Source organism: Punica granatum, chromosome 2, assembly GCF_007655135.1.
Source record: "Punica granatum isolate Tunisia-2019 chromosome 2, ASM765513v2, whole genome shotgun sequence".
Classification (NCBI taxonomy): Eukaryota; Viridiplantae; Streptophyta; class Magnoliopsida; order Myrtales; family Lythraceae; genus Punica; species Punica granatum.
The window spans coordinates 24,910,037-24,937,415 of record NC_045128.1 but is presented as its reverse complement, the minus strand read 5'-3'; the positions used below and the strand labels follow the sequence as shown (position 1 = coordinate 24,937,415).

The following is a 27,379-nucleotide window of genomic DNA, read 5'->3' as shown; positions in this document are numbered from 1 at the left end:
CTGCGACAACTTCTCCACTCCTTCCCGCGCCACCCCCCGAAAGGTAAAGAGTGGTGGGGCCCGCAAGATGCTCAATTTACTGCAAAATCATCTGCCCAGGTCAACTTCATCCCAATGCCTGGTTGACTTGGAATTGCTTTGTAACGTTGTGCGAGGAGAAGAAAAGGGACAGGTCAGAATGTTGTTCTTCAGAAAACTCTATAAGATTGAGAGATCGGGTGGTGGGCAGAAGAAAACACTAAACAATCAGATGATAGACTAAACGTTAAGATTCTTTTAACTTCACACCCGAAAAGAACTTCGCCGGGGTTGTTAAGCTCCCAAAGTAGAGTGATCGAATGAAAATACTCTTTACACTTTCGTGAACTAACCCGGGAGTAGAAGTTTAAAGTGGCGAGTGACCTCGGCCCGGATCTTAGAAATAAGCATTTTGAAACTATGGGGGAATCTTTTGAGGCAGCGAGAACCGATCGAGTGCCGAGGTTGGAAGGACACTCCGAAAACAGCTGATTATATGTTTAAAGATGGGCTCTTTCTTAACTTCGAATTACCAGCAGAGTATGGCTATATGTTTAGAGATGGGCGACAAAGTGGAAAACGATGAAGATGAAGAAGAGGAAGGGAAAGAAGAGCCTATGGAATTAATCCGACCACAGCGTGCCAAAAAGTTGTCGCTGGTCACACAATTGACCGGATGAGGTACGATAAGCCACGGACCTGTTATATAATCCTGGTGTAGAGCAAGACTATGAGGAAAAGAGTGACTCCAAACTCAGAGATATTGGAGAGGCTATCTCTATTCAGGTATGCACATGATCATTTCTTGACATACTGCCTTGACAGATATTTCTCATTTTTATTATTTGTCTTCTCTATTTCCTTATTGTAAATAACATCAATTGCGAGCAACGATTGAGGCTAGAATAGAAAGCCGTGGAAATATTGTAGTTGCGAGATGACGTGCAGACTTTCGAGGATAAGCTATCCGAAGCTTGCGAGGACTCAGTGATAAAGACTTTGGAGGCCGACCTTTTGGATAAGATTAGTTGATCTGTAAACTAAGGTGGATCAAGTGTCCGAGTTCAAGAAACAGGTGAAAGAATAGGGCAAGTTAAAAGATGCTCTGAAGAGATGTCGGGTTCGCAATGGGATAGCGGGCAATAACCTTGTGCCGAACTTGAAACTAGGCCATCTGTTTTTTATACAGATTTCCCAGTGATTGCTAGGCTAGAGGATATTGGAAAGTCACTCCCAAACAAAATGAACAAAGTACAAGCAGAGCAAAGGGGGAATAGGATTTTTAAAACCTTCCAGGAACTTAGAGAATGTTGGAGGCATCTCATTCTAAAGCCATCAATGATTTCAAGAGCACCAAAGACTTTGAGAGGATTATTAAGGAAAAAATCAACGATTATCTTCAGCGCTTGGATTTCCTCTCCTCGCAAGAAGAATTGAAGTATAATAGTTATTGCGAGGCCCGTGTGGATTAAGAAAGAAGACATAAATATCTACACCTGCATATCCAGTTCCATCGAGAATACCTTTGCTCATTACCAGGCTTCCCTTCAGTCTTCCAACTGCCTGGCTGAACTTCCCACGCTTGATGAGAATCTAGAGAGCCCCCAAGAGTCTTTTTCGAACATTCGCGTCTTCTACTCGAGTCACTCTAGGCTGATATTTCGACACCGATCAATTTCTAGTTACCGCTAGCCCGACTGTACCCACTAATAATGCACCCGCCGACACGTCCTGATAGTAAAGTTTTTGCAACCATTCTTTTTTCTTGCACCTTGCAGACACTTTTTAATTGTAAAGACAAAAACTTCAGTAAATGACACTTTAACAGAATGTACCTCCTAGTTTTACTTTTCAATTTGAAATTAAATAATTTATTATTTTTAATGATGTCATGCCATTGCCGTGCATTTGCTTGTTCTCATATGCATCTGATTCATTGAAACACAGCTCAATCACAATGCTGGGCGGAGTACCCGGCTCTTATAATGCTTAAACTGATGTGTTAGTACTTTGCTTTTATAACGCCGAGGAGGTGCCCGACTTGGGTGCTCGCTCAAGTGCCCGGTTATTGGTACTATGGAAATTATTTGGCTAAGTTCTTTTTCCCGTCCTTTTGAATGATTGAACTTTTAGCTATCGATTGCATCCGCCTGCACAAGTAGTGCCAATGGGAGGTTGCGTTGTATGGGCATTTTGAATTATTTTGAAGGAACTCGTCCTTTTAAATGGTTGCCCATTCGGAAAGTGCCAGCATTTACCAGCTTAAGTGGTATCAACGAGAGGTTGTTTTACACGGGCAACGACATATTTTGAGGGAACCCATCCTTTTAAATTTGTTGCCCTTTCGGACAGTGCTTGCGTTTACCCACGGGCAGTGACAAGATTTGGAGGGAACTCGTCCCCATAAATGGAAAAACCCTTGTGTAATTATACATCGCCATGTGATTTGAAAAAATACTAAGTAAATTGCATGAAATAAGGAAATTGATTCTAATTATTCGAATAATAACAATAATTATTCTTTATTGTAAAAATCTTATTGGTTCTTACTCACCATGTCAATAAGAGGTAGGACCGTTTAAGATTTTCTTTTATAAATGGTTTCCCTCTACATCAAATGTAAGACGAACATTGAACAATTCAAGAAAATATCACTTATAAAACTTTGTATCAGAGATAATCGCCTTCCAAGCTGGAGGTCGATTTTCCTCGTCAAATGTAAGAAGAAGATTGAACAATTCAAGAAAACATCGCAGATAAAACTTATCTTATATATAACAATCTTCGGATATTGAAATATTGGTCACTCTCCATGAATCTAACGGAGATATGAATTGATACATTGATGCTTTTCTATTTTTGTTGAATATGAGAAAATTTTAGGTCATCTTACCTCAAATGACATTGTGAGGAAGAACCAATAAAAATCATTTAATGAATAATAATTATGGTAATTATTCGAGTGATTAACACCAAGTCCCTAATTTAATGCATTTTCATTGGTGCTTCCTCACGCCACGTGGCGAGGTAGGATCGCCCAATAATTTCTCGTTGAATATACAGTCGTGCTTTTCTTATTCACTACTGACTTTACATTCAAGCTATATAAATAGTAAGAGCTAGTGGTAATCACAAAAGTTAATGGCAGTTTTGAAATATGAAAATTATAATAGATAATTTGTTGTGAGTTGTCAATTCTACATCGGAAAAATAGAAAGAAATCATTGGATTTATATGAATGATTGTGTACCATAAACTATCAGCTTGAGTTTTGGGATTGGGGATAAACTCAATCACTTATCGGCCTAGTGAAAATTTTACATGGTATTAGAGTGAGTTATGATTCCGCGCACTAGTGTGGGCTCGCATCATGCCAGGTCTAGTTTTGAGGCAATTAAAGTGCGCCTCATCTTAGTTCTGTCCAAGTGTGGCCTCATTGTTAATTATTCTCCCTTCTCTTGCCTGAGGTGCAAGAAGAAGTCCACCTCATGATTATACGTTCCAAGCACGGAAGTGGGCCCGGCTTGTAGTTAGTTCTTAAGGGTGGGTATTTAAGTACACGTGACACGTGTAGGTGAAGTGTCAAAGTCACACATTGTCGGACGGATGTTGCGAGTTGTCAATCTCACATTGAAAAAACAAATAAAATCATTAGCTCGAACTTTTGAGTTAGAAATGGACTCAATCGCTTAGTAGATATTTTATATAATTAATTGTAATTAGCCTTTATAAGATGCATTAATTGACTATAAATAAATTGCAAATAGCTAGAAAAGTTGGCATTTATAAGAGGTAGTAATTGATTGCAAATGGCAAGTATCAAATAGCTAGGGAAGTTGGCACGAATGATTAGGTTTTGAACGGTCAAAAAAATTAGGCTTCACTAGATACACGCGGGCTAGAATTACCTCAACTCAAAACGTATTAATTATTATTATTAGGTAGAGAGTTTTTTCTTTCCCTTTTCATGAAACTAAAGCTTGAGATTAGGGTAGCGGGTTTTCTCCATGTCTCTCTAGAGTTGTACATTGTATGAGATTATTCACTTAAGGTTATTATATATAAAGAAGTCTATGACTTCGATAACTAAGTAATGAAAAGTATTATCATATAAAGTAATCGATTCAACAAACAAGCATTTCCGTTACCTACGTAGTTGGTCCGAATATATGACTATGAAATTTTAATGACAATTATGAAGAACACCTCGTACTGTCAAGTTAGAATTATGGTGCAAATTCGCTGAATTTCCAAAAAATTGGAATGACTTCTTAAATAGTCTTGGTTTCATCAAAGGCAATGGATTTGAAAGTCTGAAAGCCGCCACCTCAATAGTTTCACTTTAGAAAATTATTGAAAATGCTATTGTGAATATTTGCTCTAATTTATTATACTTACTGAAGTTTGAAGAACACCTTAATATCATTTCGATTTATACACTCCATGAGAATCAATAATCATTACATCCAAAAATAATAATAACCATTATATATAACTAGTTATATATGCAATTCTAACTTTATAACTTGTGGCATTTCATGAGTGTTTGTCTTTTTGGCTTGTAAAAGAGATGTGGAGGTAAGATATCATTTGTCACATTATTACTGGTTGAGTTTTGAAAGGTCATGCAATGAAAGTTTTGCTTTGTCCTACGTGGTGTGTTATCTTATCTTTTATAGTTTATATATATAGATATAGATATAGATTAGCCGAAGGCTTAGCTATTAAATTTGGTATGAATGCTTAGATTCTAAACAATTATTTTGTTTAATTTTAATGAAATCTATTTATAAATCCTAAATTAATTTATAAGTTAGATTAGATTTTTTTTAATTTTACCATCCTATCCCTAGTTATTTATACTATTACAAAAGTGAGAAGTAAAGGCTTCATCTAACTTTTAATTTCCAAGAATACCAATATAAGAAAATTTGAAGTCATTGGATGAGAAAAAAGTTAGGGACAAATTTGTCAATCTACATATCTTTAACTACTGACTCTCCACATTTTTTCTTCAATTACAAAGGAGACCTACGAATTTAGTACAATGAAATATGAATCATAATAACTAATAAAGGGGTATTAGTAGTCCCACCATATCGAACTTGAAACCTCTTTTTTACTAGGCGAAGGCGTCCGCATCTTTGAAATCTACCACGCGTAAGATAGTTTTTCAAAATTTTTTTGTCAAAATATTTCCATAATTGTACACATTTTAATATCTATCATATGTATTTAATTTTAGCTTCCTAATATCGTGCAATAGGAGACATCGATTCACATAATAATATTCTGCTACATTAGCAATTTCACAAGTTTAGGAGCATCTTAACAATTGACTCTTCGTATTCCTGCTTTTAGTTTTTAGGCCCCAAAAGTAATTAAAAATATATATAATGAAAGTGAGGGATAAGCATAAGATTGTTGGTGTTGTATTGGTAAAGATATGGTTAATTGTGCCTATTGTCCGTGTTCGAAACTTTTCATTTAACTTTTTTATGGAAAATACAACTTAAATTATTTAATATACCACTATACATAGGGTTCTCCCATTACACATCTTAAGATAAATCCAAGGAGAGACTCTCCATTCAACTTTTCACATTTTTATTTTTCTTTCCTTTTTTATTTTATTTTTTGGATTTTTTTTCCTTTTTACTTTTATTTTTGTTGCACGTTAGGTTCATCTTCTCTTCCATCTTCCTACTTTTTGTTAGCAATACCTTCTATCTTTTTTTTATTTTTCTTTTCACATATGCCTTTATAACAAATAAAACTACCAAACTGAATATTATCCTTATATAATTTACTGAACCTTAGATAACTTTTATACTAGGAATATATCGAGTTGTATAAAACTAGGTAAATGCCTATTCTCTTATTAAATCCAACATATTTTATATTCTTCTCTTTTCAGTATAGTTTTTAATTTAAGTATGAATATCACTTTTTCCTATATGTGGAGTACTTGAATTTCGTATATCTAAATCGATAAATGACTATATATAATTTTCTTCATCACTTTGTTGGATAAATATTCTTCATCAATTTTCATGGTAAAGTTCCTACAGTACAACAAAGTTGGTCCTAAGTCATTTTATGAGAACACTAGATGATACTATCGTGACTTTTTTCTTTTTTATTTTCTTGTATATATAAAAGAATGGGGCTTTTGTGAATAAGAACCCACATTCAATTTATGAGAGCCTTCCACATAGGCTTTTGGGGTCTTTTCATTGACTGACTCTTCGATTCTCTGTTATTTAATATGAACATAAAATTTCACAATTAGAGATAATTTTGCATTTTAAATGGTTTTTCTATGACACATTTTATTTAATTTTAGTAGTAGTTTTTTGTTTGAAATAATGTATTTAAATATTGAAAATTATTGTCTATGTAAAATATATTTATACTATTAAGTTGAGCATATATATATATATATACTTCTACTTATCCTTTAAAATTTTTATATTTATATAAAAATTGTGTATATATTAAAATATACACTTATGTTTATATGAATTTAATAGTAATTTTTTGTTGAAAAGAGTTATTTATCATACTATATTATCTATGTAAAATATGCTTATATAAATTAATCGAGTAGATACTTATAATTCTACATATTGTGTAGAGTAAAATATTGAAATTGATGTAATTATATTTATATGAATTACTTATAAAAATATTTACGTCAATCTAATTTAAAATATTTCATAATTTGACTATAATATATTACTTAATTTACGATGCTGCCCCTATGTATTGGCTTGTACTCAATTATATATACATAATATACTATTACAAAAAGGGAGAAGAAAGTTTATCGTCTGACTTTCGACTTTCCAAAATGCCCTTTAAAAATATACATGAATAATTAAGATCCATTCAATAAGGGAAAGTCTAAAGAAAATTTTGTATTTTTAACTTTTTTTAACTACCCGCTCCCAACTCCTCTCATAATTCGCTCTCCTTTCCCTCTCTTTTGAACCGAGAGATTTTCGATGATTCTATCTCACCACGTGGTGTAAGAAAACACCAATTAAATTCCAATAAACAAAATAATGAGTGTTAATCACTCGATTAATTGTAGTAAATATTTTTAATTGAAACAATCTTATTAGTTGTTCATCACCGCATCATTGTAAAGTATGATCATTAATATTTTCTCCTTCTGAACTCTCCCAACTTCCTATGCTTTTTTTTTTTCCTTTTATCCCCTCAAACACACTGATTAATATATCATAATTTATCTTAGGGAAAAATGCACTAACCTCCCTTGAAATTTACAAAAATGACATTTAGCTCTATTTGTTGAAAAAATATGGACTTAATCCCATTTGACTTATTTGATCAAGCTATTATTCTTGAAGAAAATGAAAATTGGGTTCATAGCTTATGAATTGCTCATTTCAATATCTTACATTTATTTTCTACTGAATAAATTAGCTACATTACATAAGATATCTGTTTAAAGCCTTTTTAATATATTTTTAAATTTTATAAATAAAGTCTTAAAAAATAAAAATAAAAATAAAAAAGAATCTGGTCAAAAGGAGAGGAGAAATGCATCCAGTAACGTTTCCTAGGACGGTGGTCATTGAATGAAACAAACTGAAACGACATTGAGTGTAATACTATCAAAACAAAAAACAACTTCTGATACTAACTCAAAGCAACGTAAAACAAATTTAGATATTTAGAAACACTAAATTTATTTTGAAAATTAAATTTAGGTAGGGTCGAGTTCCTGTTAGATTTTCCTGCAAACCCAAGAACTGAATTAAGGCATGAAACCATTCGAAATTGAAATGCAGTATTCGATTTTTGGATCAGGCCTAGTGCTTGGCGACAGGCCACCCTTCCGTCTCTTTATTTGTCCTCTTTGATCAAAGCTTTCAACTATTTTTATTATTTATTTTTAATCTTAACAAATAAAAATTAAAAAATAACATGTATGGACATTTTATGTAATATGGCACTTATTTAGTATATAAAAAAAAGCCTCGGGATGAGTATAGGTGATTCTATGCCTTCACACGGAAAATTAGTTTTTCGTGGCAAATGGTATCAGAGCACATGAAAGTCCTGTGAGTCATGGGTTCGAAACCCAGAAAATTAATATGGGGACCGTCCGTTGAAAAGAGCCCTGCACAGAGCGTGGTGGGCCTCAGGATGAGTATATGTGATTATGTGCCCTCACACGACAACTAGCTTTTCGCGGCAAAATTATGGACTAAAAAGGAAAAAAACTAAGATTTATGGATGTAATTACTTTTCTTCCAAAAAAATAATAATATGGCCAATTAAATAAAATGTGGCTAGATGTATAATTTTTCAACAATAGGGTTAAGTGTCGTTTCTCTAATCCTCAAGAAAGGTTAGTGCATTTTACCCTTATCTTAAATATATTTTTACTATAAAACTTCAAGATCTATAATGAGGGGTTTGGTGGATTCCTGACAATTGAATTATTAGTAATGTACATTTCCCTCGAGTTAGGAATCCACATTCTCCCTCTGATGGTAATCTACATTATTAGTCAAGTGAAAATGTGGATTGGCATTGCCTAATCAAATACGAGAATTATGTGGGTTTAAAGAATTTAAATCAACTTTATTGGAAATTCATATAAGTTTTCACGTACCAAAGACACCTAAATATAAAATATAAAATGTATTAATCTCTTTAAAATATAAAATAAACTAATATAGTAATCTCTTGAAAATATGTAATATTATTAGTAATAATCTCTCTTTTTTGATGAATAATTAGTAATAATCTCTTAAATATATTTGTTTGGTTACTTCTTTTTTTTTGGATTTTTTAAATTTAAATTAAATCGAGGTAAATTTCGGCCACCTCGCAACAGCGAAGCGTTAGGATGTCGGGAAGTCACTTTCGTCTCGTCATGGAGAACGAAGAAGAAGAGCTCACAAAGACCGCGTTTCTGTGAATTCGAAGCAAAGCCCCCAACGCCAACTCCCTCTCTCTCTCTCTCTCTCTCTCTCTCTCTCTCTCTCTCTCTCTCTCTCTGTGACGATCAAATCCGCAGGAAGAAGACGCGCATCGACAGAATTCATCCTCTCTCTCTCTCTCTCTCTCTCTCTCTCTCTCTCTCTCTGTGTCCCACTTGTTGCAAAGCGTGAGCTTCAGGAAGGAAATTCGGATCGCCTGAGCAATCACAAGTCTAAGCTCCGGCGGCCGGAGCATAGCCTCTGGCACGCACATAATCTCCAGTGGTGGTGGAGAGTTCAGTTTCCAGGTGAGATTGATTTCGCGTTCCAATTGGATCAGTCGAAGTTGCATTTCACGATTGAATTACATTTCTTTTTCTGAGCGGCATCAAGATCTGAGCTTGATGTAAACATTTCCGAGCTTTCTGCAGCAATATCTCTGTGGCTGAATTGTATTCTTATGTTTATGAATTGATGATTCGTGAAGTTTTTGATGTGAATTGGTGAAGTTCGAACTATCGAATCTCTTGGCTTTCAAGGCAAGATCTGGTTGAGTACTGTGTCGTTTGTGGGGCATTTTAAAATAAAGTAATGATCTTTCTGCCATTTGAGCCAAAATTCTGTTACTCAAGAGCTTCCATAGTTGTTTTTGCTACTAAATGGTGAGAACAGGACCTTCATTTGGTTCAGACTTATTGATTAATTTTAAAGAAATAGAAAATAAAGGATGCCTTCCGGCATAAACAAGGAGTAAGCGAAGCTTGTGAACACACTCTGTATCTTAATGTAGCTGATAGATAGCAAACAACCGGTTGAGTGTACTCACCTAGGACGCTTTAGTCTTTAGCCTTGTCTATCTACTTCTTTTCTGAACTCCTTGTTTTGGTCTGTCCTGATAGTTTTTTGTGGCCTTCATTCTTGCTCTGTTTGGGTTCCTATGCATATCCTGCTGCGTATACTGCATTTTGTTCATAACTGAAGTTCTGGTTACGTATTATAAAGGAGTGAAACTTAGTTGGAAGGTCGGGAGTTTCTTGTTCTTCAACTTTCATGAGTATTGACACCTTGTTATATTTTGTTCTTCTGTACTTAATTGGTGCTTGCAAAGAGTGTACTCAATAACCTTGACAAAGATTATTTCATAACCCTTTTTTTATGTCAATGTCGCGAATTTGGGAAACAATTATATTAGATCTTAATATCTGGCTTTTGAGAGCACATATCTTGGCTATACTTCAATCTCCATATGCAACATAGACTCTAGGAGAGAAAGGGCATCAGGTTTCCTAAGTTAATCTTCCTCCAAGATGTACCTTTTCTTGTTTTATCTCGGATTCTTGGTTTCCTTCTAATTTCAGGAGCCTCATACTGGTGTAGCTATACTAAATTTCCGAGTATGCTATCTCCTTTTTGGTGTAAAAATAGTAATTTTGATCTGTTCGGACCTACATAAAACATCATGTTGTATATAAGATTTAATACTGTAAGCTATTAACAGATATAGCACAGAATGCATAACCTATGATAAAGCTTATCATCAAAATTTTAAAAAAGAAAAAAGAAACTTTAAACAAAACATTGTGGTTCAGAGGAAGCCTTTACCATCGGTGTTTGGGAGTTGCAGGCATCTTCTGTTATGCTTTGAGGCTAAATTTTTTATATATTTTTTTCTGAAACAGATAAAAATTTGAATATCATTCTTAAGATTCTAACTGGTGTACGAGACTTGGATAATTTGATTAAGATCGATTAATATGGCTTAGGAAATGGCTTGCCTGTTTCATTCTCATCGCATTAGCTTCAAAGCAGCAATGCATGCTTAATTGACTTCTTTGCTCTCCTTTCTGAGATATTTAGAGTATTTTGGTAAAACTGACCTGATCAACCAAGCAGATTACCTTGATAATTTTGTTAGTTGCATCTATTAATAGCTTACTGTCATTATGCATTTTTTTAGTTGTTCAGGCATATCTTTTTGTGAGCTTAAGGGGATCCGTTCGTAGCTGCTTGCCTTTTGCTTGATACTCATTACATTCATGTCTCCATTGTTGTAGACACGGTTCGAAAAGTTTTGGGGGTTGAGGGCAGACCATGAAGAACGGTATTGTAGAATGCAGTGTCTGCCACTCAAAACTTTTATCCCCAACAACTAAATCTGTGTCCAGGGCTTATGACAAGTACAGGAATAGGGTATCATCCAAACAACGATTCCTCAATACGCTCTTAGTTGTTGGTGATTGTATCCTAGTTGGTTTACAGGTAACTGTCTTTCTTCCTTTACATACCTTTCTTCAAAATAGTTCACATAGTGAAGAACTAGTAGTAAAAAAGATGGTGCATTTTATGAACTTGGACTTCTTTTCTGGGACCCATGATATAAAAGTGAAGTTGAAGGCGTGATGCATTTCATGAACTCAAATGATCTAGTTTATATTGTAGAACATTAGTTTAGTTAGTGGTTGAGTTATTACAGTCATGCAGATCTAACTTTCTAAAGGATAAAGACGATTTTTTATTTCTTTTCAAGCATATCATTTTGGAAAATTGATAACTGTGTCATCTCTCGAAGTCAATTGCTCATTCTCACAATTAACTAGCGTAGTGCTTACATTTTATAGTAGTCTTGATTTGAGCTTTTCTCATTCGTATGTTGCTTTTCCTTGGTCAGCCTGTGCTAGTTTATATGTCCAAGGTAGATGGGAAGTTCAAATTTAGTCCAGTTAGTGTGAACTTCTTGACAGAGGCTGCAAAGGTTCTCTTCGCAATTATTATGCTTATATTCCAGGTACTGTATTACTTATCTCCAATGCTAATAGACTGTTAGAATTTAAAGTGACATTGATATCTCTCTCACCACAAGAATGAACTGGGCTTTTACTATACGTGGAACCCAGTTCTTGATCTTAATAAAATACTCGTAGAGTCTCTATGTAGCATTGCCATTAATGGGGTTTGGTTGTTGTCTTGTGAAATTCCAAAAACTAGTTCGTACATTTAGTTTTTTTGTGAACTTGATAGTTTGAGCTTCTTGGTTCTTGTTATAGGCAAGGCGCCAGAGAGTTGGAGAGAAGCCATTGTTATCGCTATCGACATTTATGCAGGTAAACAGCAGCTACTTCCATTCATTTTGTTGCCTAGAGAAAAAATTCCATTCTTTTTATTTTTTGTCCTCTTATCAGAGAGCATTTATTTTCATGAGGTCGTTATTATTTTTTTTTTTCAGGAAATGATGAGGTCATTATTTTGATTTTCCCAATCCATATAATTTTTGCAGGCAGCTCGTAACAATGTTCTTCTTGCTGTTCCAGCACTTCTCTATGCAATCAACAACTACTTGAAGTTCACCATGCAGGTACTCCTTGGAATAGCTTCACGGCCTCAGCTTGCTCTATAGATGTGCATATTTAATTGATCATGTGAAGAATGAAGATTGAGTTTTCTATCTTTGAAACTTGAATCCAATACTTCTATTGTCATGTTGCTATTTGGGCTGCTGATTGCGTTTGGGTTCGTTTTCTATGCAGCTTTACTTCAATCCTGCTACTGTGAAGATGCTAGGCAATTCGAAGGTATGGTAAAATTTATTCTTGCCTTTTCCTGTAGTTGATTTGTCTGCATTTGTAGAATTATTTATTTTTGACACGATTTAGTAGAGCCAAATTGAACCTATAGTATATAGAATTTGTCAAAGATTGATTGATTTTCTTCAAATTATTTTGTGCAGTCACTTGTCTTCTAATAAAATGTACAAGCGAAAACTGATTATATTTTCTGTTTCTTATATTAACAGGCTTCTTAAGCTTCCCTACATCTCTCAATCCTTAAAAACAGCTATGAATAGTAAAGAAACTTTACTGGGTGTAAACTTCACTACATTTACACCTTGTAAGTTAATCAATGTGTTTTAGTTCATTACAAATGTCAATAGTGTCTATTTTATTGGCAATATATCTAGTTGATTTATCAAAATATGAGCAAGTGCATATATTTTCCTGTCAGTAAGTCATGTTTAAGTTATATAAAGCTATTTTTCTTTTTTTGGATAAGAATCAGCTAAAATTTAGCAATAGCTTCTGACGTGAGGGTAGCCAGAAATTCTTAGTGCTTCAAAGGGACGAACTTGGTGTCTATATGTTTACTCATTTAAATATTTTTTTTCCTGTTTAATTCCTCTTTTTGGTTATACATTTTGAATCTTGTTATCTATTCCAAAATTCTCTAAGAATCTATATTGCGTGGGTCGCTAGTTTTCTTAACTTTCTTTCTATATTGTAATTTCCAAGTGCTTCATTGTAGTAAATGAGCATCTAGTGTTTATTTCATATGGCTCTGAAGTTCATTATACATGCTGTACTACAATCTTGCAGGTTCTCGTGATTGCTGTTTTATTGAAAATAATAATGAGACGTCGGTTCTCCATAATTCAGGTTCCATCTTCTGATTATTTTTCTGCTACATTACTATTTATTCCTTAATTCTAATAAAGGTTCTTTTGGGTTTTTGGTCAATCAAACAAAGGTTTGAGCTATCAAATTCCTAAGTTTTAATATATATTTTTTTAATTTGCAATTTTTTTTTGGGGGTCAATCTGATAAAAGTTTTAGTTGATGAATTATCTTGTTGATCCAACTATCTATACACATGCATTTCTCTTTTACCACAGGAAAAGGTTGATGGTACTTCTTTTTTTTCTTTTGTTTTTCCCCAACTTTGTACAGTGGGAGGCTCTTGCCCTGTTACTTATTGGTATAAGCGTAAACCAATTACGTTCTCTACCAGAAGGTGCTTCTTCTATGGGTATTCCAGTAGCAACTGTCGCATACATCTTCACTGGGATATTTGTAAGTGCTTGCTTGTACTGTTCTGTAGTTTCCCCAAATAATTGAATACCACTGTACTATATTCCCTTCAATCAGTAAGGATGGCACCTAAATTTTTATTCAAGGTAAACCCTCTTAACTCTTTTATCAACAGTATATGATGATTACTGGGTGAATGCATTCACAGGTTATTGTTCCATCTTTAGCCTCTGTCTTCAATGAGTATGCAATGAAGAGTCAGTATGAGACAAGCATATATCTCCAGGTGATTCTCTATGTTAGGACAATTTCATTTATCACAAGTTATGGCTGAGAAAGAATCTGAGAAAGTGGAAGCAACAAAGTTCAGTTTCTTGGTTAATCAGAAGCAACAATGTTAATTTCAAGCCATGAAAGTATATCTGGGGAACACAGCTCAAGGAATGTGTTTCCCCCTTTTGTTTTCCCCGGCTTTCTTATATTGCTGAATGGTTTAAACATGGGTTCTCTTTTTATTGGTTTACAGAATTTATTCTTATATGGATATGGTGCTATATTCAACTTCCTAGCGATTCTTGGAATAGCCATTGTTCAAGGTATGGAAGAAACTGAATCTTAAGTTTTATTTTATTTTTGGCTGGACCAGTTGGTGCCTCATTAAATAAAAAAAAAATGTTGCAAATTGCAATTGTAAATTCAGAGTACATAACTGAAAATGTACGAATCTTATTGCTGACACTTTTCTTGGAGAGGACAATGTTCGTCTAAATTGTAGACATGGGAATGAAGTTTCTCTCTCTCTCTCTCTCTCAGTTTGGGCCCTGATGGTATGTCAATTGATTCTTTTTTTTTTTCCCAGGTCCTGACAGCTTAAATATCCTTGAAGGGCATTCCAAAGCAACCATGCTTCTGATATGTAATAATGCAGCCCAAGGAATCTTGTCTTCGTTTTTCTTCAAATATGCAGGTTAAGTGGCGCAACTGTTTGTTTGAACTTATACAATGAACCTATTTGCTAGAATTTTGAGTTTGGCTTCTGTTTTGGGAGGCTGTATTTAGTCTTTTTTTCATCATGACTATGTAGGATATATAATTCGTTCAGGAAGTTTCTTCATTCGTATGTGCTTTTAATTTGATAGAAATGGGACCTTCAATTTTTCTTCACCTCTACTTACCGAAGGCTCATTCTATCTCTTCAGATACAATCTTGAAGAAGTATTCATCAACAGTCGCCACAATCTTTACAGGAATAGCATCTGCTGCCCTGTTTGGTCATACTCTGACAGTCAACTTTGTCCTTGGAATTTCTATAGTATTCATTTCAATGCATCAGGTAAATGAGGATGAACAGTCTCTTCAATTATCACTAGGCTATACATACAATTTTTATTGTTATTGACCTTTTCTCTTTATCTCTTTGGCTGGCCTTCTGGTTTTCCGTTCTCCAGTTCTTCTCCCCCCTTTCCAAGGTCAAAGAGCTACCACAGAATGGGACATTGGAAGCTATAGATGAGCAGGCCAACCATAGGTAATTCTGTTATTAAAGTTTTGTTCTCTGGATGTGCAGCTAATTCTGATGCAGATGAAACTTTTAAGTAACATTAGATGCCTCGCGTATAGATCATTATTTTATCTTGAATCCTTGGCAAAGATGTGGGAGCATAGTTTTTTCTTCGTGTAAAAGCAAGGCTCTTATACTGTCGTTCTGAATGCATAGATTTTGCTTAAATGCATCTGAAACAAAAAATATTACAAAGTTTGTGCTTGCTAAGAGAATGCATCATTTTTAGTGCCATACAGTTCTTAACAAGCGCTGGATGCATTCTCTATCATAAAATCTTCTGAATTTTTAAAGACCGAAATATATTTATATGATGCTTAAATGCATCTGACACAAAATATTACAAAGTTTGTGCTTGCTAAGAGAATGCATCATTTTTAGTGCCATGCAGTTCTTAACAAGCGCTGGATGCATTCTCTATTATAAAATCTACTGAATTTTTAAAGACCGAAATATGTTTATATGATGCTCATTGTTGCTCATACTGCTGTTGTTTCTTTGCACTGCTCTTCTCAGGTTGAAGGATTCCTTAATTAATATGGCTGCAGGGGCTAATGATGAGGTGTGAAATTTTAGTTATTTTTACTTTGTTTTGTGTCTGCTTTCTTTTCTTTTGCTTCCTCAATTAACTTACTCCTGAATATTTCTTCCCCCCTCTCTTCCACTCAATATTCAGGCAAGTCATCGCATAACTGATGACAGACAGCCTCTTCTTCCCAGATAAATTTACTTCAATTAAGGTATGTTTTGAAATTATTATCACTGTTTCTGTTCGATTCAGTTATTTCTGTAGGTAAGCCATGTCTGCTCATAACCTTATTAAAAAATAAAATAAAAAATTCTGAGTTAGTTTAAGTTGGCTGTGTGGAGGAATTAACACATTGAGACAAATGGAAATGAAGCACTAATTTATAATCTTGATGAGTTCCCCTGGATCGATTTAACATAGGCATTTGAAGCAGCCTTGACCTACTGAATGAACTGATAAAGCACCTTTCCGTACTCATTCAAGCACAGAAACAGTAGACCTGTGCATTACGCAGACATCTTTATTTATTAATTGCATCAAAGCACGAGTTTGTTTTCATTTGTTGCTCGGCAGCCATGTCTTTGGTTAATCGAATATGACCAGGTACTTGTTTCTCTTTCAGGAATATTCATTGAGGCATTCTTTTATCTGTAATAAATGGCATACTCATCTCATTCATTGACGTCTAGTCAATAAAAGCGAGAAAATATAGCTCTGTTATTGCTTGTCTGGGATACGATTTGATCTGTCGGGAACTCTGCGGATGCTTCGGCTGGAGATGGGCTACCGTGATTGCTTTGGATTGAAGAAGTCAACGAGGAATCTGGAAATCTTCATCTCCCGAGTTTGAGATTCTCCTTGGGCCTGTTCTTTCTCCCTATGATGGTTGTGCAATTAGTTCATACATGTATTTTTTTCTTTGAACTGGTGGAGAAGAATTTCCCCCTTCTGATAAAATATTATAGTGTTTTTCTTTGTATTTCTGTCAAATGATTATGGTTCTTTTTTATAACTACTTGGGGGAAAAGAGAAAATAAAAAGAAATTTTGTCGAGATTTTGGTGTTTCTAATTTTTCCATCACCTTTCTGCTTATATTTTATTTATTTAATATTTTTTGGGATATGAAAGAGGCTCTTGTCGTGGGTCTAATAAAAGTTTAATGGATGAGAAATAAATGGATACAAAACTCCAACGATAATGTAATTAAACTTTATATTTAGTTCCATCTGATGTCCTAGAGATACTAGAGATTGCATACCTGAAGAGTATTTATTAATTTTCAATATTTTCAAGATAATAATATCAAAAAATAATAATCTAATTAAAAAAATTATAGGCAAATAATAATAGCAGTTGAGAAATCTTTATTTTTGTAATCGGTGTATTTCGTGCAATTCTATAATCAGTGTATTTCGTGTAGTGTTACGCGTTCGTTTTTATTCACTATAAATAAGTTTTTAAATAATTAAGGAGAAAACACTTTTGCTCATCGACCTTTCATTTTTTTTTCTTGGGGCTTTAGCCCTACCGTCGAAAAACATGTATTTTGTCCAAAATTATAAATTTTTTAAAACACAAAAAAGGAAAAATTGAGAAAAAAGAATCGGGGCAACCAACGGGGGTTTGGGGGCGACCCCGCCGGCCACCATCCCGATGGTCCTAATTTCCCCCTATTTGAGAGAACTGGGAGACATCGATTTTGGAAATCAGGGATTGTAGGGGTGTCCCCATCGGCCGCTGGCCCTCCGATTAAGGTCTACAGTGAGGTTCGACCCTGCCCCTTACTTCAATCAAGGGGTGATAATGCCCCCACAGCCCTTGATAAAATAAGGTTTAGAGGAAAATGATAAAAACGCGAAAGGTTAAGGACAAAAAATATCTTTTTTCTCAATAATTAATTAAAATAAAATTAATAAAATGATAGAGAAAGTGGTCGGTGGGGCTTGTGGTTAAAGGATTGTCTATTAATAAGCAACTAAAATAATATTATTACTTATCAATATAAGTTAATTTAAGAGGTTCGGCGCTTGTTCCCTTAAATAAAATTTTAAATTTGAGTTTTGTAAATGGAAAAAGTCTATGCTAGGAGAATCTTCCCTTTAGTGGCCCAATCCGACTCGACCGGATTAGTAGTGTCCATTGACTTTTGAATAATAGAGTGCATACCGAAAATGTAATATTATTACTTACAAATCTATTTGATGAAATCAATCTATATATATATATATATATATATATATTAATTTAAACTACTCTCACGAAATTTTTTCTAATTTCGCATGATGAGAGCTTCTACATAAGCACTTTTTGACAAATTTTCGGCTTGTGATCGATTGTTTCTTTGACTCTTTGCATTGATATATACCTAGATTTTTTTAGGATTAATTTTTCTCAAATTTCTGTAATATATTTATTTATTTGGATGTTTTGAGGAGATTATTTATTTCATATATTTTGTTATTATAAAATTTATAATTGCAATAATATTAATAGAACATTTAAAGCGCAAATGTACATGTAATGCACGCTTATATAACTAGTGAAAATTAAGGAGTGAGAGAAAATTAAGGAAACGAGAAATTTGTAATCAAGAAAATAACTAAGTTCATTAATTTTTTGTCCGTTGCTTTCTTATGATCTAATGCTTATTTATATTTTAATTGTATTTCTAACGGGTATTTTTAAAAGAAGAAAAGTTAAATCGTTTGTTTTATTCTCTTAAGGGAAGTCTATAGTCCCACTGTCAGGGATTGAACCCGGAATTTCATGGTTCCAGGAGGCGACTTGCATCATGGCACCGCCCTTCCTCTTTTTAATAGTATAGATATACATGGTTAAACTCTCACGTCCTTACGATTTCATCCTTTCTTAATCTCTTATATCCAATTAAGTCCTTCGTGTTTCACAAAGTGTTTGATTCGGTCCCTCTTTGCACATCACCGTTAATTCAATCTGATATGGACCGAATAGATTATTCTTCATACAAGCATTTACAGCGGCATTATCTTCCAGTTCCAAGGCATGGCTGACCCGATCTGTGATATTTGGTTTTAATTAACTTGATTTGGATTTCAAATAACCTAAAATGTTAAGATACAAAATCACAATCTTACGGGCAATTAAATATATGTTTTGCATAATAAGAACTGACTATAAAGCACAGTGCCATATAGCTAAAACAACTCGGAGACTTTTCCTCGCTATAACTACATATACAATTGCACTAGCGTGTCCGAAGCCAGCATGTCTCCAATGTGAGTCCAGCATTGCAAGAGCTGGGGGTTGGAGGATGTTTGTCGAGGCTCGGCTCAGTTGGTCTTTCTAGGTGGTGCAGTCAAGCGCCCGACAGAGTTCATAGGCAGGCTTCATCATCCTTTAGCTAGAAGGAGTCTTTCAGGATCCTCTAGCTATTGATTCGTCTTCGGGGACTCACAAGAAGTGGCATTTATGGGCCTTTAAGTAGCTGGTGTCTTAGCTTTTGTCTGCTTGAAATGTATCGTTGGAGAACTGAGTCCTTCTTCCATTCAATTTAACCATATAAATTCAAAGGTTTTTTTTTTTTTTGGGACTAGAGGTAGCCGAAACTCAAAAAGGACAAAGCAATCACAAAAAATACGTAGAAGAGAAACTAAACTAAACAAAAGCAGGGTATCGAGGCTCTAACAGTATCCTTAAAGAGCAGCCAGATAATACCAGCCGGAGAACTAGAGAAGAAGTGAGATCCCAACGACAAATGATGAGCCAACCGAGCCCTCCAATTCGTACACGCTTGTCCTTCCCTGTATGTGTGTTGAATCTCCACAGACCAACTTCTCTACAAGACGCCTTTGATAGTTGTAACTGGGTGAGCAAACCCCTTCTGAGTCCACCTCCAGAATTATTCTTTTGTGGCCGAGCTCCCATGCGTGTTTGCAAATCAATCTAGATGCCCCATAGCTCTGCCATCACAGCTGAAGCGATTCCTACATTATGATCAAATCCACTCACCATCTCCCATCATCAGAAGTGCCCTCTTGCACCAGCAAACCCGGGTTCCCTTTCGAGGCACCATCAGTGTTTAGTTTAATAAAGGGGGTTTTTTTTAATAGGTAAGAAACTCAGGGGCTTTATGGGTTAATAAAGGGCATTTTTTTTCCTCTTATTATAACAAAGAGACATTTTTTGAGCAGAATATAAAAAAAAAAACACACGGCCGTCAAGAGAGCATAGGGGCAGATACGGTAGGAATTATATAATTCATCTAACCAAATTATTATTAATGTAGAGAGAGAGAGGGGATTCTTAAAATCAGATAAATACTTTTTTTTTATCTGTATTTTAAGTTATAATATTAAATTTATTTAGATGAAACAAAGACAAGACATGGAACAAAAGAATTTTGCTCCCAATGATCATTCTACTGGTCCAAATTCTTCAGGTGTCGCTGCAGCAACAGTACTGATTAAGTGGGGGAAGACATTGGCCTCCTTTATATCCCCAATTTAGACACGAGTCGTTACAGTTTGGGATGTCTTCACATTTTCCTTGGCACACATATTTGGCCTCCCCTGCATCAATTAATTTAAATGCAACTTTACGTCAAGATAAATTAGACCATAACAATTAGCATATAAGAATTGATCATATCATAGACAATGCAAACAATAATTTTCTCCCAAGAAAAAGATTAAAATGTTGATGGGCTAATCGTTTACCTAATAGAAAGAAAAGCGAGGCTAGAAGAAAGGCAACCATTAGTGCTTTCACGATTTTAGATGGGAAATGAATTGGAGCCATCTCTTTGCTGTTATGCCAAGGATAGGCATTTGTTTGCTTTTTATAGGGAGGTTAGGCTTAACTTTTATACAAGGTAAAATTAAGAATGTGAGATTTTGTGCATCTCAAAATTATTATTGTTTGAGAATAACCAGCGTCAGTTTCCTCTTCAGTATTCTTCATTCAGGAAGATTTTATGCAAAAAATTATGGAAATTTCATTATGGCACTTCCTAGTAAAAAAAAAATATATGGTCAAATTGATGACTATAAGTTAATTAGATATAATCATTTCATTTATTCAAATTTTCTCTTATTTTTGCCATATTGAGAAGGATAGCTCTGATTAAATTCATTGCAGACTTCCCCCACTTTTGGCAATTTTATTCATACACGTAATCTTACTTATTGCCGAGATTCCAGCGTCTGCTAATTGATAATACCATAGAATGCCCCGCTCGATTAAAAAAGGGTTTTCATAATACGTACGCTTTCTGTACTAAAAATAATTAACTCATCGATTAATACACACATGATATGAAATGGCCCCGTGCAGAAAACTGTAGTTGTTACCCGAGATTTGCTGCCTTGAAAGGGTGGAACGCTGTTTGCTGGGGCAAATTACCTTTGTATGCCCAAGTTATTCCTTATAAATTCATTTTCTCGATTACAAAAGAAGCCCATAGGTTTAGTACAATGAAGGAGAAATCCTAATAGTTAATAAATAAGCACGTGTAATCCCACAACAACTATCAAACATGCAACTTTTTGGTTACAAGTCGAAGGTGTTCACCACTCTCTACACCCTCTTTGATTATTATAAATTCGTTTAGTTTTTATTAGCAACGATTTTTCCAAAATAACGTTTCCCAGATAGAGCAAAGGCACCTTACAACGTAGCGAATTAGTCTAAGGATTTAGAATTCAATGAAGTCGAGCGTCCCCAGTAACTACCAATGGTTTTCCCTTGAGGAAAGTGACCTTGACTTACCTTTCACGGGGACGTACATATGGCCTAGTTAATTCTAGATCGTCACGTAGGAAGACTTGAGCAATTATCCTATGAACTTGTATCTTCCCAAGGAACTTATTTTAATGTGATTGTATCCACCTCATTCTGGTCCGGATTGGATATTACAGATAAAGAAAGACCTCAAGGCTAGAATCAGGTGAAGGGGCCCAACTCGATCGAAAATAGGCCAAGCGCATTTTCATCATGTTATAGAAACAAGGATCACCTGATACTCTCCAGTCTCGTAGAGCACAAAGTGAGCTTCAATTTGATATTAGGATGCAACCCACGCGATAACACAGCTCGGAAAAACTTTTTCGTAAATCTTTAGATCTATCATTTTAGTTTGCGTAATAACCAACATAGAATACAGCTGAAGTTAATGATAAAACTACTTATGTGCAATTGTGAAGTCACACTCGCTAGTAAATGATCCAAATTCTTTAAAAAATTATACTAATTAATATATCATATATTATAAAAAACTAAGATTCCTTCCCGCTAATCATAATTTGAACAATTTTTTCTAATTAGAAAATCATGATCGCGATAGAATAAGCTTAACTAGCATCGCTAGTTTTGATTGGGTTTGAAATTCATCAATGCATCTTGAGGTCAAGGCGAAGTCAATCCGCAAGCAGGAATTTCAATATGATGCTATGACATTGTGATTCATTTGGAACAGTTTTTTTCTTTTGTCTTTTTTGGGGATAAGTAGAGGGTTAGGACAAAATTAGGACATTTTCTATTTTGATGCTTCAATAAACTGGTGTAACCTTACACTTCATGGGAAAGGAATTAAAACCCTGTTTGGATCGAAGAAAATTTGATTTTAACTTTAACTTTAACTTTAACTCAACACACTACACAACAAAAACACACGTTTCCCAAGTCAAATTTATAATCACATCTCATTTGTCATTTTCCACAATCAAAATTAAAATCAAAATCAAAGTAACTTTAACTCTGAATCCAAACGGCCCTAATGTCACAAATGAAGAGAGGTTCCTTCTAGTAACCCCTAAAAGAGGCTTTTAGAGATTACCGGAAATAAAAGTGGTTTTTAGACTTACATAAGGATTATTAAAGAAATATAAAAATGAAAAAAAGTATAATTTTAGTACCTTACATTTAGTCACTTTTCTATTTTTGTCCTCTCCCTATCATTTTATTTTTGTTTTCATCCTTCCGTTACTTTAACCGTTAGAGTCGCTGATATGGCATTTGATTAAATGTCAAATTTGACACATGGACGCCACACCATCATCTCTTTTTTCTTCTTTTTTTTTTTTCTATTTTTTGGAAACACCCTCATCTCAAATTAAAGAAAATAAAAGGAAAATATCAGGAGATGAATATATTATAGGAAAAAATACGAAGATATTTGTGGAACTGGAAGCAACTGCTCATCTTGCCTCCGTGAATCGCCATTGCAGGCGGGAGGTAAGAGCAAGGAAGGTCCAAGAGGCAGAGCATAACACAGAGAGAGAGAGAGAAATACAGAGAAATCCAAGAAAAGCAAATCCTCGATGATTCCGCTAGAGCGATTGCCAATCGGGTCACATAAATCCTAATCTTCTCACTGTTATAATACACACAAGTCAACCTGTAAACCTCCATCTTTGATAATCAAACATGATGAATGCGGCAGAAATTTAATTCATTGTTGTTCCCAAGTGAATGACATTATACAATTACGAAGTCAGCTACGGTACGGAGAAAACAGCACAACTGTATTAAGCACGCCCAGGCAAGACCGCAAGAGGAAAGATGGATTGGAGATCATGATAACGAATCGATTTTATTACCGACATGCACAGACCTGATCGAGCAGAATTACAGAGAAAATTATTTAGATTCACCAACCCAAACCTGCATAACAGAAAAGAAACCTTAGAAGAGAGAAAACTTATAAGAGAAACGCTTATCGATATGAGATTGTATTCTATTAGTGAATAATTGAACAGGTAAGATTAGAGATAATCACCACATCCAAGAAAAAGGGCATTCATCTGCCTTTCATCGACAAGGAGGTTTGCATAGAGAGACTGCAGTTGCATTCGTGTTTTGCGATGACAATTTCCTTATCCAAATCCTGCAGGCAGGGATGGGGGTATTTCGAAAAAGTATAGTAAGATAGACAATACCTTCACAATCCGATATAACAGAAAATCAATGGCTAGGGGTCGAAGTTTATGGCGCAATCGTCTTTTTGAACAAATTAATGGGACAGTTAGGTGACTGAACATCATTTGTTTCGACATATCTCATGAGGATAGCTTATGATGCCTGAATTGATGAGAAGATTTTCTCATGGTCGTTGGCTAAGGCCCGTGCATCAACATCCTTGTTCGTGGCACCTATTTCAATCAAAGCAGATGCCATCCCATGGACTCTCGTATTCTCGAGTGGCAATTGATGTCAGGAACACTTCCATGGCTGCCCAGATTCTCGAAGATACGCATCTGACAATCCCTGCAAATACTGAACGCGTATTCTCCATTCACAAAATCCTTATTTTCTTTGTAGTAGTTTGGTTTTGATATAGTCATCCATAATTAAGTGCTATACATATGTAATGAGAACGTTAGTTGGTGTTATACAAATGATACATAAGAGGCATGCTGAGGGACTGTATATATTTGAACACTGTTGTCGTGATTGGATTAAAAGATTTCATAAAGAATCTGGTGAGATATATAATCAGAAAATTGCTTGCTAGTTGATGGTTTACGTTTGGAACGAACATTAACATCGGACATAGGTGCATCAATCTCTTACTATGATCATCGATCTCCCGACATTTACATTCAAGGGTACGTTGACATATGCAGAAAACAGATATGCGCAAGGAATCAACTTTATTAATTGTTCACATGCTATTTTAGAAGGTAATGGGACAAGAGCAGAATTACAATTGCACGTAATTGGTCCCGAAATCATCGTGCCCAACTAACAAAAATCATCCTAGCTAGGCAAGTAGTTAAATTCCTTCTCGACCCAATGTTCTCGATCCAATCAGTCCTCCAATTCTTGACGACACAACGGGCAAGCGCGATTGCTCTCCAGCCAACGTATGATGCAAGAGCTGTGGAAGACGTGGCAGCACGGCAACTCCGTCAGTGGGCTCCTCCGATCACATTCACGATCACATAGATCTTCAAGACACACGACACACTTCCCAAGATCACCGGCTGTCTCGCGAGGGATGAAGCTCGCCGCATTCAGCTTGTAGATGGCTGCGCTTGACGCCCCACGCGGTCCCTGCACCCAACTGTCGATGTCGATGGGTTCTCCCAAGACCACCTGAACCGTGGTGATCTCAAGATCTACAGAGACGGAGAACTCCCTGGTTTGCCCGTGGACCGCATTGTCTGCATCATTGACAACGGCAAGGACGGACCCGGCGATTTCTTGCCTGGCAACTGGGTCGATGCCCAGGTCAGCGAGATGGCTGAGTACACAGGACTCAAGGACGACGAAGGGCAGGGGAAGGAGTATGAGCGGGAGGAAAAGTGGGTGGTGGGAGCGCGGGTTGCCGATGTCGAACTCCTGAACAATGATCTCGATGCCGCAGTGGTCTTCAACAACAAATCGATGCTTCCTGATGACATAAAAGTCGAACCTTCCTCTCAAAAAGGAAGAGGATAAGCTGCTGTTGCCGGCATGGACGGTGTCCACCCACAACTTCGTCTCGGTGCCGGTTCGGATCACGGGCAAGTCCCATGGAGCAGCCATGGCCAATGCAAACGCACAAACAAAGTGAATTGAAGCCTGAACTGAGGGAGACCGTGACGTGATGTGGAGCGACACAGACAGAGAAACAGAGAAACAGAGAGATAGAGAGGTCAGAGACGAGTCAAAGATCGAAGGAAGTAAAACAGAAGAAGAAGAAGAAGAAGAAGAAGAAGTGTGTTGTTTGAATTTATAGCCGTAGATAAAGCCGTTGAGAAATCAGCGTTTAAATTACGGAATGGGAAAGCAAATAACTAATTACGCGTTATTTGGGATTAAGGAAAAGGAAATTTCCCTAAATGTAATATTGATCAGCGGATATTATTGTTGTCGGTTGTTCTGTTTTGCTTAATACGTTTGTTTCAACGGATTTCAAATTTTTAGGACCCAGAACAAATCATTATTAATCAAATGAATCCTTCATCCTCACCGTTTTAGGGCCATTTTGCGATTTAGTAATTTGCCGGCAGTTAACAATGCTTTCATCCAGGACCAGCATCATAATCAAGTCACGCATTCCGATCAATAAATAAAAAATAAAAAAAAATCAAATCACACCTTCGATTTACAAAATACTACTATCATAGGTCGAAAAAAATGTGAATCTTTAGGCACAATGAAAGACTATATATTTACCATGGTAATATTATTTTGGATTAATTACCTAAAGAAAATTCAAACTTTTCATATTTTATCAACTTTATCATGAACTTTTCTAATAATAATAACAAGGGAGCTTATCAATGTATAATATATTAAAGTGGAAGAGTGACATCCATAGAATTACATGCAGAAACCTTAGCTTCTGGTGAAATTTCGAAGACTCTCGGCTCATTGTGTAATGTCCCTTCACATTCCCCTCGTCAAATTGGTTCTCCCAAATCCCATTTTCTTTATTGTCTCGGTTATGTCATGATTTTCAGTTTCATAATAAGTTCACCAATCAGAAATAAGAAATCAAAATAACATATTGCATAGGAAAGAAAAATAATTTGATTGCAATATCCGTTTCCCTCTCTGTTTCTAATATCTTAATAAATTTGAATTTTTAAAATCATTTTCTACTTTTAAAATTTCTTAAAATGGGGGAAAAACTTAATAATCAATTTAGCGTAGGAATCAAAACTACAACATAAATAAATAATGTGAGTGGGTGCTTATTAAAAAAAATGTGAATAGGGAGTGAAGTGAACGGATTTTGCCGCTTCAAATATCCATAACAAAACTCTTCAGTTCCTTATGAGACCCATTTATATGTACAAAAGAAAAGGTTAAAAAAAAAAGAGAAATGTTTTGATAGAGAGAAGGATTAAGAGAGAAGAAAAACTATTACTAAGAAAATTTTCATGGCATTTTATGAATATAGATTGTGTGTGTGTATATATATATACACAAAGTGAAAAGTGAAAACGAAGAGGTGGACTAATTATTTTTATCATGAATATATATTATAAATAGCACTTATTTTCACAAGTTCTAAAAATAGATATTAATGTCAATTGTATTGATTCATTCACCAATTACTATAGAAATCTCTCCTATAAATTGGAATCATCTATACTCAGAGAGTCAATGACTATCCATAATTTAGGAAACCATTTCTTCACTTCAGTTTGGCAAATGGACGTTGAGGAGGAAGATGGAGAGAAGGATTAAGAGAAAAGGGCCAAATATAAATATTTTTTTTCCTTTTTTCCTTTTCTATTTTCCGTTTGTGTTGGTCTCTGAGTTCCCTGTTTTATGTTTTAGGGTAAGGAGCGGTGCATGCATCAATAAGTAAAACGTTAGTGCTTCTTATCGTTTGTTGTTATTATTGAATTGTTCATTTTTTTTGTTGAATTGTTTATTTTGATTTTAATTCAAAGTAATTGTTTAGGTTCGTCTAGGGCTGTTTTAATTCAAGCAGTGACATCAAATGCTAAAGACAGGGCTCGCCTGAATCTTCATAACGTGAGATGCTTTTGATATTTCGTAAGGTAGTTACTAGAAAGAGAGTACCATTAATTGCAT

The 27,379-nt window shown here is 35.2% G+C and overlaps 1 protein-coding gene across 1 annotated transcript; it reads left to right on the top strand.

Moving 5' to 3' along the window:
* Window positions 1-8,905: 8,905 nt before the first annotated feature.
* Window positions 8,906-16,922, top strand: LOC116197252 (CMP-sialic acid transporter 2-like). Its single transcript, XM_031527334.1, has 16 exons — window positions 8,906-9,286; window positions 11,033-11,237; window positions 11,647-11,763; window positions 12,023-12,079; window positions 12,253-12,330; window positions 12,503-12,547; window positions 13,346-13,405; window positions 13,697-13,819; window positions 13,986-14,063; window positions 14,304-14,373; window positions 14,637-14,744; window positions 14,977-15,110; window positions 15,226-15,305; window positions 15,855-15,900; window positions 16,015-16,078; window positions 16,490-16,922. Exons 2-15 carry the CDS (start codon window positions 11,070-11,072, stop codon window positions 16,060-16,062), a joined length of 1,212 nt encoding a protein of 403 aa, XP_031383194.1. The 5' UTR covers window positions 8,906-9,286; window positions 11,033-11,069; the 3' UTR covers window positions 16,063-16,078; window positions 16,490-16,922.
* The last annotated feature ends 10,457 nt before the right edge of the window (window positions 16,923-27,379 follow it).